This window comes from Vanacampus margaritifer, chromosome 2 (assembly GCF_051991255.1).
Source record: "Vanacampus margaritifer isolate UIUO_Vmar chromosome 2, RoL_Vmar_1.0, whole genome shotgun sequence".
NCBI classification, from domain to species: Eukaryota; Metazoa; Chordata; class Actinopteri; order Syngnathiformes; family Syngnathidae; genus Vanacampus; species Vanacampus margaritifer.
The window spans coordinates 44,188,127-44,202,916 of record NC_135433.1 but is presented as its reverse complement, the minus strand read 5'-3'; the positions used below and the strand labels follow the sequence as shown (position 1 = coordinate 44,202,916).

Below are 14,790 nucleotides of genomic sequence, written 5' to 3'. Positions count from 1 at the left end.
TAAACAGTCTGTTCAGACTCGATAAAGACTTGTGGCGTGATGTGGCACTAAGAGAACTGGATTTATCCGTCTGAGAATGTAAAGGATTGTGTGTCTGTGTGTGTGTGTGTGTGTGTGTGTGAGCGCGCGTGTGTGGCTTAGATACATTAAGATAATCCTCAGATCACAAGGAGCACTCTCTACTGCAGTGGCTCTTAGATGACATTGTAATAAAGTTTTAAGATAGCTTTGTGCATGTGCATGAGAAGGAATCATGGCTGAATGAGAACCCTGAAGATCAATGGCGAACCGACTTAGCCAACACTGAGTGTATGGTCTTTGAATGACACTTATTATTACTCTTAAACCTTGGAGCTGACTATATTGATGATCTAGAAATATTCATGATGAGATCTTTTAGATATTCATCTAAACCAGGTTTCCATCATGTTTTATACATTATGACCACTAATATATTAATACAACAATTGTGACTTAAAAAGCAGCTTGCCAAGGAACGATCAATAAAAAATTTTAAAAAAAAAAAAGCCTTTGGCAATCCAATAGTAATGGTTGGCCACTTAGTTTGCAAACACTGCTCTAGGCATGAACAGGTGAGATTTTTTGTAATCAAGAATCCCTACTCAGGTGTGGCTTTGTCTTCCTTCAGCTAAGAGCTCATGCGGTGGACCTGAACGGCAACCAAGTGGAAAGCCCTATCGACATTGTGATCAATGTGATTGACATGAACGACAACAGGCCCGAATTCAACCACCCCATCTGGAACGGCACCGTCCCTGAGGGCTCCAAGCCAGGTAACATCAGCAGTGTATAGAAAGAGTCGATTGCACTGTTTGTTTTGTTTTACGTAAAAATACATTGTTGTTGTTCTGTCCAAAAGGCACATTTGTCATGACGGTGACAGCAGTCGATAAAGACGATCCCAAAACTGCCAATGGGATGATTCGCTACAAGATCTTGTCTCAGAACCCAGACAGTCCCACCTCCAACATGTTCACCATCAATAACAAAACTGGAGGCATCATTACTGTGGCAGCAGGCTTGGACAGAGAGGTGGGTAGCATTTTTGCTTTCTTTATCTTCCATTTTTTTCTCTTTTTATGCTTTTTGTGTTTTTTGCCTTGCACGATAGAATTAACTCTGCAATGGCTAAACTATACAGCAGGGTTCACCAATTCCGGTCCTCGAGGTCCGGGGTCCTGCAGGTTTGATATGTTTCTGCCCACTAGCACACCCAATTCATATAATCAGTTCATCAGCAAGCCTAATAACGATCCTGATCTTTAGTATCAGGTGTGTTGGTAGACGGAAACATCTAAATCCTGCAGGACTCCGTACCTCGAGTACCGGAAATGGTGAACCCTGCTCTACAGTATACCAAATATTTTGTTGTGATGAAGACTTGACTATTACACAGCAGTCAGACATTATATTAGCTCCTTTCAACAGAAAACCAGTTAACAGATCCAAAGTGCAATTTTCCGTCTTTGTCACGTTTCAGGAGATGCCAAAAAGGCATGTTTGTTCAACTATTAACATTATATCATCAAAGAGAGTGAGCCATTTCCAGCGTTGGTCAACAATTCGTAAAAATGACACCCACACGTGTGGACTGGCCAAAAGTAGAGATTTTTGAAAAAATTAATTTGACCAAAGGATGACTTATGAGGTTTCGGTTCCGACGCCAGCAATATTCAAGTGGAAGGCTGAATGTTATGTTTAAGTGCTGGCCAGTGAAATAACATTCACTGTTTATGGCAGCACTAAAGCAACACACTGTTGCCTCTACAGAATCAACGTGGCATTACAAAGTCAATTGATTGTGCTTATAATAATGTGTTGTGGTTATTCCCAAAGTCTGTATCCTTTCTTTGTTTCCTTTCTTTGTTTCCTTTTAATTGTACAATGTTTGTTGATATACACAGCACAACAGTTTTTTTTGTTTTGTTTTTTTACATAAGTTGCTTATAATAATGTGTTGTAGTTATTTCCAGTCTCTATCCTTTCTTTGTTTCCTATTAATTGTACAATGTTTGTTGAGATACACAACACAACCGTTTTTACATAAATGAGTCAAGTGTTTGTTAAATATAACGGCAATCACAACTTGGCCATGTTGCTTAATAGAACCAATGAGCCAAAGTACGTTTGCTGAATACCACCTAAATTACAAGTCGAGCTGGCCTTCGCTTTTTCCACACACATATTTAATCCGACAAGAATGTTGCACGCATCGCCAAACATTTTAGCAATCCCCTCCCCTCACATTCTCTGTCCTCATTTCCAAAGCACACGTCTTTTACTTATCCTTCCTTTGTGCTGTAAACAACCACCTTTCCCCCTAATTGGCTCACCGAGCTGTGGGAGGAAATAAATAAAATTAAATATAAAGCACATGCCTGTTGATGTAATCCTAGTGAGGGCAATCTGGCTTGCTTGCTGCTCAATCACTTCCGCCTTGGGGCCACCGTTTTATGTGCGACAGTCGCCGCCGTGAAAGTAATTTGCCCTATTCTCATTACCGAGTGACTAGTCCATCACCTGAGTAACTGTTAATGTGCAAGTAGTCATTTGTCAACTTGGTGCTGGCGTACAGTAAAGTCTAGCAGTGGTGCAACTCACTCCTTCCCTCCCTGGGGAGTAAATCAATATTAGTCATAGGAATAAGGAAGCCATTTTAACTGTGCTTCAATTTGGTTGTGCACATTTTTATGATTCTATGCCACCTCATCAGCCTGCTACAGTGAAAATCCTCCACAGTCTATGTTACTAATTGACTGTTCATTTGATTAAAGTAGGATCGCCAAATTGAAACAGAATCTGCTTTCGTAATGTTGGATTTTTATTCCTGTTGGAAATACCAGAGCAGTGCTTCTTAACATGTTGGCAGTAATGAACCCCACCAGTTTCCTATGCACATTCACCGAACACTTCTTTGTTGAAAAATAATATATATATATATATATATATATATATATATATATATATATACGTATATATATTTTTTTTTTCTCAAATTCATGACAATAGGTATGGGGTTTACAAAATGAACAGGGAGAGCATCCTTTTCATTGAATCTGACTCTCTACGCCTTGAGTTCAGTAAGCGTTGTTGTTGGTAGCAACAGTTTGTGATGCTAATATCAATGCACCAAAAAGACAAGTAAAGTAAGCCATTACGCCGTGACGCTGGCAGGAACAATGTCAAAATTTCAAGGCATTGATGTCCATATATTATTTGGTAAGGTAGGGTTTATTTTAGGGCTGGTATCAAATCTAACTTACTCAATCGATTCGATTTCGATTCACAAGAGTCCGGTTTCGGTTTAGATTTTTTTTTCTGATTTGATTCGATTCACTTCACTTCAATCCGATATCAATTAATTATGGAACATCAATTCTTCTTAAATGTCAAGGACATGATTAAAAACTATTAAATTCCAAAGTAAACTTTAACATGTGTTATTATCACATTTACATCAGCAAGGATGACATGAAAATATTTTTATAATTCTAATAATTCTCTAATTATAATGTAATTTTTATAAATCTAATCAATAACTGTAAATATAAATTAAAACGATTCTAAATTGTCTAAAAGTGCAATAAATCAAGTCTTTCATAAATGTACAGTAAGAAAATACTTTTCAATTTGTCTAAACAGTAATTTCAGGAAAACTAAGATTAGAAAAATTGGGCCTTATAAAATTGTATTTTCTTAAGAATTTATGGGAAAGAGTTTTTATGAATAGATATCGGGCTTGAAAAGGAAAATCAATTTGATATTGATTATTTTTTTAAACCCAGCCCTAGTATATTTATTAAGTTGGTCTTCTCACTGTGTTTCTGTCATGCAAATTATGCACAATTGTTGCTGCATTTGGATTGACTACTACTACCTGACAGTGTTCATGTAAATAAGTGGGTATCCGAAGCAGAAAAATGACGAGCATGTATTTGAACCAAGGTACTCAAAATACATGAGGACTCATATCACCTCTTCACCCAATTGCTATATTCTTCTCAAACCATTCACCCTTTTCCACTGCAGAAAGTGCCTCAGTACACGCTGATCATCCAGGCCACTGACACCGAGGGCAACCCAATGTACGGCCTCTCCAACACAGCCACCGCTGTCATCAGAGTCACCGACATCAATGACAACCCGCCAGAGTTCACAGCTGAGACGGTAAGCAAGTCAACACCTATCTGAGATGCACGACATGGTGACAGCCTGCCGGTTGTGTGCGCTCCGGCGGCAGCTCGGCTCTCTTATTTAGTTGAAGTTCAGCTACATAAGCAGTCAGCCAGGCGTGGCGTTGCTCCCCACACACACAAATGCAACAATGGGGAGCGCAAAAAGCTCTTAGACTGAGACGTGTTGTTACTGTTGTGTTGTTAGATGAAAACAGGACGAAATGACCATGATGATGCGATAAGATACCTTCTATGTCTGTTTACCCAACACTGGTCCCAGCATCACTAACTGTATGCTCGCGTCTCTACATCTCATGCTTTATTTATGCAGTTTTTCGGCGAGGTGCACGAAAACCGCGTCAACGTGATTGTGGCCAACCTGACGGTGACTGACAAGGACCAACCCAACACTCAGGCCTGGAACGCCGTCTACAAAATCACTAGTGGGGACCCCAACGGCAGGTTCTCCGTGCCCACTGATCCCACGAATAACGAGGGCCTGGTGACGGTTGTCAAGGTAAGGTCAACCATTCAAACCCCATACAGATCCTGTGTATTTATAATTTTTCAAGGTAGCTGAGGTTTGTTGTTTGTTTTACATAAACGTGGGCGGATTAAATCAAATGTTCACAGCTAAGACACATTTACAAAAATAGTTAAAAATAATAATAAATCAGATGTACTTTGAAGCTGTTTTAATACAGTTGTGTGCTGCTGACCCTGGCCCACTAGTTGAGAATTCAGATGGATCCAGGAATGTCTTATTATGTACTGCAGCTATCAAGGCATGAATGCAGCAATCAACAATACAAGCATTTAGGAGCAAGTCTAACAGATAATAGTTGTTTGTCAGCCAGATTAATTTGAGCCGTGTCTTCTCATTTGTATTTCAAACAGAAGAGGGTAATTAATAAGAAGCTGGCGGGCTTGCTGCTTTCCATTAATTCACCAAGGCACAGAATACTCAAGTCTATTGTGGGCTTTCACAGGAAGAGTTTTAGGCAGGAGGAAGGGAAACACTTTAATTTGCCTTATTACTCTCACACCATTTTCAACCATTTAATGCGAGTTCCTGCTTCCCCCTCAACGTATTTCACGTGATAACGTATGCCTCACCATTTCTGTCCCTTGTGTTTCCGCAGCCTATTGACTATGAAATGGGCAGGTCTTATGTGCTGACAGTGGAGGCAAGGAACGAGGTGCCGCTAGCCAGAGGCATCCACTCTCCCCGTCAGTCCACCGCCACCGTCTCCATACGAGTGCTCGACGTCAATGAGAGCCCCTACTTTGACCCCAACCCCAAAAACATTAAACTAGAAGAGGGAAAGCCACCGGAGTCCATGCTGACCACGTTCACGGCACAGGACCCTGATCGCTACATGCAGCAGAGTATCCGGTAAGAGGTTTAAACTGATACAGATCATTTGTGATCAAGGAGGCCGGTAGCCGATATTCATGTACAGTAAAAGAGAAAATACTAGCGTCAAAACTTTAAAAAAAATAATAATTCAAAACTTTGTTGAAATGCCATTAAAGGTGCATTGTGTCGTTTAAAAAGGCAATGTTAAAGCTTTTTCTACATCATGCATGCTCCACCAATGCCCAGATGAGTACGAAGTGCACTGACTATTTTACTCTGACTGCACCTATCAGCTTTTATCTTATTTTAGCCTGACACAGATGCTGCAGTTACACTTTGGGCTAGAGGTGGCAGTCGCGAGTAAAAAAAAAAGTGACAAAGATCCTTTAAGCATGTTTATTAAAAGAACTTTTCAAATCTTCAACGTGTTGTAGAGAGTTCTCTTTTAATTTTAAACATAATAAAGGATAGGCAGCTGGCAGGGAGATTCCAGGGCCATCAGTATGTGTTAAGCTCAATTAAAAATCAAGCAATAAAACAAAACGGCAACAAGCAATAAAGTTTTCTACAGTAAATAAAGTGTGTTTTAAATTCTTAATTTTCTTAAAAAAAAAAAATAAGTGCACTAAGTTCCAAGTGCCAGCATAATCTTTAAATACATTAGTGGAATTTTAAATTAGTATATAAATAAAAAGTTATCTGAGGTTAATCCAGCTTTAAATCCATTTCTAATTTTATTATCTCACTGAGCGACAAATGCATGTGAATGTGAACGTATTGAATTTTGGGTTTTCATCAAGGTTCATAAAACGTTTCAAAAGATATACGCACAAAGTGAGAAAATTGTGTTAACATGTTAAAATTTTATTTGCGACAAGTAAAAATTGTGAACCCTAACCATTTCACAACAAAATTTGCTATGTTCGCAAGCATTCACTGCTCAATAAGAGACCAGCGCTATCAGCCTTTAATGTGTACCAAAAAAAAAAAAAGCTGATGGTGATATTTGTCAAAATGCTAAATATCGGCTTCGATAATCTATTGCTACTATATTCTCCACATTGTTTAAATCACATCTGAATAGTGAGCAATGGCAACAGTAAATTATCATGACTCCAAGTGTGAAACTGATCGGATATGATATTAGCTTGGCGGCGTCTTCCATAATCAGTCCTCATTTGAGCATCTTTGTACAGTATCTGTAGGTGCTTAGTTGTCTCAAACGTTTGTATTTTTTCACAAAATGGAAGATTTCACTTGATGCGAAATAAGACATTGAGGTGATTATGAATGTGTTTTGTCTTTCATCAGCTACACAAAACTGTCTGATCCGGCCAACTGGCTGAGGATTGATCCCAACAACGGTAGAATTACAACAATTGCCGTTTTGGACCGAGAATCACCTTTTGTGAAGAACAGCATATACAATGCCACATTCTTGGCCACTGACAATGGTACGTAACCATACACGTTTGTGTTGTTAAGCTCCTTTAAATGTTCTGCTTTCATGATTTAGCTACTTGTGTCGGGATCCTTTAAAATACTATTGTCAGAAGATGCCTTTTAGCAGGTTAGATGTCTAACTGAGCGACTTGTGTGACAACTGCAGACATCCACCATGCCTGAAGGTCAACCGCTGACCACCATTCACCTTACGGCTAATGTGTTAACAATCTGAGAAGCAACCGGCTACATGGATAAATTCGCCTTTTCCCTGAAGAGGATTTACCTCTGTTCGGGTTTACCCTGTTCTGCAGAGCATAGCGTAGGCCAACAGGCTTAAAACTTTGCCAGTAAAGAGGTTTCTCAGTCAGGAGTGGATGACTAGCTCCTTTGAGCGTGGCCTGAATGGCAAAGAAGCCTCTTAGCCCAGTGAATACATAGAGGAGCCTGAGACGAGCGACAGTGGCCTCTGTTTTGCTGCTTTAGTATTCCCATCCTATGTCCTTGGTCAGGAAGACGTTCTCCTCTCACACACACGCACACACCCACAGTATCCAAATGCTCTAATACCGCACTCTTTCTGTCTGCCGCCTCACTTGAGATTAGTTTCTTAAATCAGTATGCGGTTTGATGGGTTCAATCCCACTGGAGTACGTATCTGTTTGGAGACACAACAATCAACTCTGCTTCTCTGCCCACCATATGATGATTGCACAATCAACCGTCATGATTTTCAGAAGAATGTTTGCATGTGTTTTTCATGGCAATGCAGGCAATCCTTTAGCAACTGGCACAGGCACTCTGCAGATCACCTTGATGGACATCAACGACAACGCCCCGAGTGTGTTCCCCCAGGAAGTTGAAATATGTGAGAAACCCGAGCCCAACGGGATCAACATCACGGCCATCGACGGCGACTTGATTCCCAATGCTGGGCCCTTCGCGTTCGAGTTGGCTAACATGCCCATTGATGTTAAGAGGAACTGGACTATCACCAGAATAAATGGTAGGAATGACGATGGTCACTTTTTTTTTTACGTTAGAAAGCAGTTAAAGGAGTTTAATTCCAACAGAGGCCACATAACACACATTTGTACATAGTATTCACTAACCTAAGCTAATGCAATAGAAAAGTCACAATTAGTGTAAATATTTGTAGGGCTGATCAATATTTTTCGCAGAAAGAAATACTGATTACAGGTTAACTGGCTGATTAAGTAAAACTATGCATTTTAATTATATGCATAATGCATTGTGTGATGCAATGCATTTCATTAATGAAAGTATAAGGACATTAATGTGTGTAGTAGTTTTATGTGTCATATTTAACACATTTATGTTGATTTATGTTGCATTGCTCATTTGGCCGATGTTTGAAAGGGTCATAATTGGCCGATTTAATCGGTAGTCCCCTAACTATCACATTTGAGGATAAATGCTAAAAAAAAAAAACACACACACACACATGCTAAAGTTGGCTTATCCTCTTGTTTTGGACGTTACAGTGTTTTCAGTCCACTCTCCACTTGGTTGCAGCTGTCCATTTTCTTGCTGACCTTCGTCTGTTCTAAAGGGGGGGGGGGGGGAAAGTCGTGTCAGCATCTTGTGTCAAAATTTAATATTTGACGTGGGGATGCGAAGATGGCATTAATGAATGTTCTGCACATTCTTCTAAAAAAACACTGGAAATCTGCTGGCTATAGAGAAGTCTGTGTCGAAATACAATGTATCTTTATTGGATAATACCATTTGGATAATCGCGGCGAGGAGTTTTAAGCTTAAGCAGCATTATCCAATGTCATTCAGTAGATTTGTGAGCATCAAATCGAAAATCCTTGTTTTGGATTTTATAGGCCAATGTAAGTTGGCATTTATCATACAGAACATATGCATGTGTATAACAGCAAATATTGGCCGCTGGCCAGGGGTGTTTACTTAACTCAACTGGAGGGGTCGGCGTCTGTTTTAACATATTTTGGAATAATAACACAGCATTACCATTCCAGTACTGTATTACAATTTATATCAAGTGAAAGTGCAGTCTAAAAAGGACTATGTAGTGAAATGACAAACTGGGCAGAACAAATAAGATCCTTTGAACAGATGCACACAACTCAGGCGTTAAGTGTCGCCACATTAACATTTAGTCATCTTTAATACCACACAATGAACTTGCTGTAGCATGCAATAAGTCTCCATCATTTTAATTCAATTCAGTAGGTGCTGCTGTTTTGTTTAGCACTCAGCAGTTGACAGTTCAGTTACGACCCATTTTTCTAGGTGTCGGTTTGAGGGAGGTGTTTATCTCAGGCGGACAGCAGTTACAAGAGGGCAACCGCCAACCACTATTTTAAGAAATGTCATATTTGTGCTTGACAAATGTCCAACAATGAGCATGACCCAAAGTCAGGGATGTGATTTTTCCGCTAATTCGCGGAATTCCGCTTTTTTTATCTCCCCCCAAAAAAAAAAATTCCGATTTATTTTATTTTTTTTTTTAGTAGTTCATTGTGTATGCACATGACTCCGACAGATAACATCTTCTGCTATAACAAAGACATTTGTGGTATGCTCTAATATGAGTTACTTTTCATTTGGTCATGATACAATTATTTGTTCATGAAATTTGAACTCTTCAACATTATTTATGTGTTAACTTAGTAATCACATTAGTTAGATATGATGATATTCTCAGTGATAGTTTTTAAAAGCAAAGGCAGTCCAATGTTTTTGAATGTGACTGATTTTGAGTTGACTAAAACTGCCATTTTATATGGGATAGTTCAATATACATTGAACATTTATGCTGTTGTTTTGTCTATTTCTTTGTCATGTGAGTGCATTGAAAGTACTTAAAAACACGGAAAACCCATGAGCTCCCAGACCGAATTTTCAGATAATTTCACTTAGGTCAAATCACATCCCTGCAAAATCCACTTGTAAGTAATCCTATGGCTTATCTTTGTTCCTCTGCAGGTGACTACGCTCAGGTGCGCCTGAAGATTGGTTTCCTCGAGAGCGGCATTTACGACCTGCCCATAATTATCACGGACTCTGGAAACCTGCCACTGGTCAACACCTCCCACCTGAGGGTCAAAGTGTGCCAGTGCGACATCAACGGCGACTGTACTGACCAACAACACATCATGGCTGCCGGGCTGGGCACGGGCGCCATCATCTCCATCCTGCTATGTATCATCATCCTCCTCAGTGAGTGTCACCTAAACGCTGCCGTCGCCGATTAGCACAGCAGCTAAACATGATCCCAATGATGATTAGATTAGCGCAGGATTATCAAACAAATATATAGTCTACATCCGGCCTGAAAAGCTAAGACACAGGATCCGATTACACGTGAATGAAAATATGAGCATAGTTCCGTTTGGTAATACGGCCCTACGTGTGTGTGTGTGTGTGCCTTGTAGTTCTGGTGCTGCTCTTTGTGGTTTGGATGAAGCGCCGCGATAAAGAACGCCAGGCTAAGCAACTCCTCATTGATCCCGAGGATGACGTGCGCGACAACATTCTCAAGTATGATGAGGAAGGCGGTGGAGAAGAGGATCAGGTAGGAATGATGTCTCTCTCACACACACACACACACACACACACACACACACACACACACACACACACACACACACACACACACACACACACAGAGTAAAACCTCTAATAACGCTGTGGATTATTTGAAAAGCTCTGAAAGCTCTTGCTTGTGCCAAGCAATCAGTTATTTCAATGGAAAATTCCCACTAAGTCTGTTTTGTGGTACTGGAAAATGTCTCCAAGCCAAGGTCGGAAACATCACAATGTATGCATTCACTATAATACTGTCACAAATATTTTGATGCTGTCGATTAAATAACAGTACTATTCATCAGTTATTTATGCAGGAAGGAAGGAAACAAATAATGAAAAAAATACCATTGAACAACAACAGCAAAAAAAAAAAAACACTTAATAAGAAAATGTGCATTGAGAATTTTCACGGCTACATTTTTTATGTAAACAATCTGAATTAACTTTTTAATTAATCTGTCATTTAGTTGGAAGCACATTTGTTTTAGTTCTTTATTGGACTCCTCACTGCTCACCTGCCTTTCACCATTTGCAGGGCTTAAAGCACTCCGGCACAGTGCTGGATTTCTGGCGTAAGAGCCACTAGTGCAATGACAAATCCAGCAGCGTAAACAATTAGGGAATTTTTGACACGTCTGGCAAAACACCGCCAATGCGGAGAGAAGGCCAACTTCAACATAATTTCCCCATACCAAGTAATATGTTGAGCGCAATGCCAATGGATACTTTTATTTTGAAGTTGTTCCCGGAAGCGTTTTGCAAGTCGCGGCGCAACGGATGACTGAGTCGTCGTGCTGAACGTGTCTGCCGTTCTTATCTTAAACAATTGCGACCAAAGTCAACAAAACAACTTCATACAGAAATCACGTTCGATTGCCTATTAAGGGCACTAAAAGAAGACTTGATTACGCTGACGTATTGCACGGTGCCTGTTGCCAGTAGTGTTAGCGTGCTAACGGTGCTAGTAGTCATCGGATTACTTTTCATCTAATCGACATGATGATTTGCACACTTTGATGCTGACATCCGGACACAGTTGCCGTTCTTAGAGATCAGTTCAATAAACCGAGCCCACTCAATTGTGCAGTCGGAAAAATCACAACTGCGGTTCTGACATCAGTTTGTCTCACAGACCAAAAACTAAATATAAATACTAAATAAAAACCAAAAACTCAGAATTTCATTTCATACAAATTGCTGTACATGGAGTAAAAGTAGTAGTAGGAGTCGGTAAATAAAATAAATAAATGAATAACGAAATACAGCAGGCACCATAAAACATTGAAACAATGATGAGTTTCATGCCGAATCAAATGCCAAAGAACAAAGATGTGTTTTAAGAGTGGGTAGAGAGGGAAGTTGCCTAATATTTAACGGAAGGTCATTCCAAAATCCATGGGCAGAGATTTGTCTAAATTCTCCATAACTTGCAACATGCAGTGCTATGCATCTGGAATTTCATGAGTTTCCCAAATGCCCAGTCCATCCACGGCACCGAATCGAATTCGATCAATTTGATTACAATGCATGTGATTTTTTATTTATTTTTATTTTTTAACCGAAAGGATCAGAAAAGAAGCACAAGTTAAAAATGAGAAACAACTATTACCATATTTTTGGGCGCACTTAAAATCCTTAAATTTTTATCAAAAATTGTAATCCAACGTGCTTTATGCATGAATGGCTTTTCAGTTCGTCGTCTTTAATTCAAATTACTTTTCTACTATGTTCGCGTTCTTATTCTCATCCACATCTAATGGCTAGCAGGCGTATGATTTCGTCATGTTTCCGTACCGAAAGAGTCATGGAAAATAACCTACTAACCTAATGCTGCGGTCTCCTGCCGAGACTGAGCAAAAAAGGTTCGATAATGGTGACTGCATTGGATTGTTTACAGCTGTTGAACTGTCAACCAAGATAGCATTTAGCATTAGCCAAGGTAACAACACAAACAACAGTCACCAGATTGGCTTGGATGTTCAAACTTCTTTATTTGAATTGTTGGAGGATCCCCTCCTCTGCTCCAACCAACCCCCGTGTAATTGCACGATGAACAGAAGCAAGCAAGACATGCGGCCCTACCCGGTATAACCTAGCATAATAGCGCTAATCTTACAGTACAATTAGAATAAACTATTCAACATACAATGCATCACAAAAAAAATTTTTGCCCTATAACCCGGAGTGCCTTATGAATGGAAAATATAGTAAAATAGACAAGATCATTGATATTTCGCCTAATACGATGTGCCCAATTGTCTGAAAATTATGGTAATTCCCAGAATTTTAACTGGTTAAGTCTCTGATTGTATAGAAGCCCCCTATTGAGAACTCTTGTTGAAGTGCATAAAAGCATTAAGTAGCAAAACGGCATTATATGTGTTTACAACTCCGGCGTCTATCACTAAATGGGGAGTTTGACAATTCAACTGTGAAGGTTCTGCATAAGGGCAAACAGAACAATAGAATCAATCATTTAAACACACTACGGTCCAGTTGGTTCTGGAAATATTGGACGTGTGTTCTCCACTGCAACTGCTTTTCACTTTACAACCCAAACACTCGCACCCCCATCCCGAACAAAGGCCCGAGGCATAAATAAAGTCGCATCTCTGCATCTCGTCGCGCTGATCAGGCATGTAGCGACACAAATTCAATTGTCCTAATGACCCCTTGTTAGCACAACAGAATCAGTTCATGGAGGGAAAAAAAGGCAAGTGTTATTCCACATAGGCTATTCTCTCACCGGCTCAAGTGCGGCAGCGGTTCGCATATTGCACAAATAAGCGAGAGACCCCGCTCTGACCCGACACAGCGGCAAATTAGCCTCGGAGACTTATAATTGGTGCGCTGATGTCATTTGGAGACAGGCATCTGCTGTGCGCCAATAATGAAGCTCTGTAGTAAGGTAACAATATGACTACAATACTGTCAAAACATCTGCAGGCAGAGAGAGAGCGCTTCCTCTGTATTTATGGCCACACATAAAAAGCACAAAATTTGTAGAGCAGGACGTGTCGAAAAGGAAAGTAACGCTGCTCGAAAGCAAATTAAGTCCAGGCTGCCGTTTATTGAGAGCGAACAAATTTTCCATTTTAAATGGCGTAAAGGACAGCAGGATAAAATGGCCTTGTCTGCGCTGTCCAGTGAGTCAGTATTGGCAAAAAAAAGGACCCGACTTTCCCGGCGCTGTGGTCTGTATAATACCCACCTCTGTTCTCCCTATCTCCCACCAGGGAAGAAATTGAAGTGTCAGTCCATTTGGTGCTCTCACAGTGTATGATTTTAGCTGCTGCTGCACAGTTGAAGCAGTCACTATCACAGGCAGACAGATGATCAAATTGAGCTCAGAGAAAACTTCTGATTATATAGCTGCACCAGCATGCTGTTGTGGTAAACAAACTGATCAGTCGCCTGCATACTAACTCAGACAGCGTGCTTTAGTAAGTGACATACTCATGCGGGACTCAAAACAGAAGGGTTCGATATCATTTACAATGTTTGTTGTCAAATTTCTGAACAGCAAGTTGTTTTGTTGTTGTTTTTTAGTCTTTTTCATACAAATATGTACTGAAGTATTTTTAATTTTCATGACTTTACTACTTACAACAGGTTAGTGAATGTTTACCGTGCCATCTTATAACCATAACCCTACCACATCACGATTACAGTATTGTTTGAACACTTTATTGAACAACGGAAATTAATAACTGACCAAAACCGAAATACTAACCTCAACCGTCCAGGGATGTGCTATCTGCTGAGGACATGTAGTTATTGCACTTCGGCCTCTTCCTCAAACAGTTTTGTTAGTTCTGCCCTGGCTGACTGATGGTTGAGTGTTTGTAATTTCCGATGCTCCAGAATGTGTTTTGAAAAAAAACTTTACGTCATAAGACGGCGCATCATTAAATCTGAAAATTTTGTTGGAAAAAAAATTGTTTAAACCATTTTTAAAAATCCGTGTGGGCGGAGTCAAAGGTTTAAGTCCACCCGACGTGGCGGCACGCCTCGAACTGCGCAGGCCTACTTGGGTTAATTGAGTAATTGTCCCTAGGTGTGCTTGTGTGTGTGTGGATGGTTGCTCGTCTCTGTGTGCCCTGTGATTGGCTGGCAACCAGTTCAGGGTGTACCCCACCTACTGCCCAAAGCCAGCTGGGATAGGCTCCAGCACCCCAAACCCCTTGTGAGGAATAAGCGGTCACGAAAATG

The 14,790-nt window shown here is 40.2% G+C and overlaps 1 protein-coding gene across 1 annotated transcript in view; it reads left to right on the top strand.

Moving 5' to 3' along the window:
- Window positions 1-14,790, top strand: part of cdh2 (cadherin 2, type 1, N-cadherin (neuronal)) — a 68,952-nt gene that overhangs the window by 40,838 nt on the left and 13,324 nt on the right. The window contains exons 6-14 of the mRNA XM_077556405.1: window positions 650-794; window positions 881-1,053; window positions 4,051-4,188; window positions 4,528-4,713; window positions 5,339-5,592; window positions 6,868-7,010; window positions 7,772-8,005; window positions 9,976-10,209; window positions 10,425-10,564. Coding sequence (XP_077412531.1) covers window positions 650-794; window positions 881-1,053; window positions 4,051-4,188; window positions 4,528-4,713; window positions 5,339-5,592; window positions 6,868-7,010; window positions 7,772-8,005; window positions 9,976-10,209; window positions 10,425-10,564 — 1,647 coding nt within the window. The remainder of the gene's footprint in view (window positions 1-649; window positions 795-880; window positions 1,054-4,050; window positions 4,189-4,527; window positions 4,714-5,338; window positions 5,593-6,867; window positions 7,011-7,771; window positions 8,006-9,975; window positions 10,210-10,424; window positions 10,565-14,790) is intronic.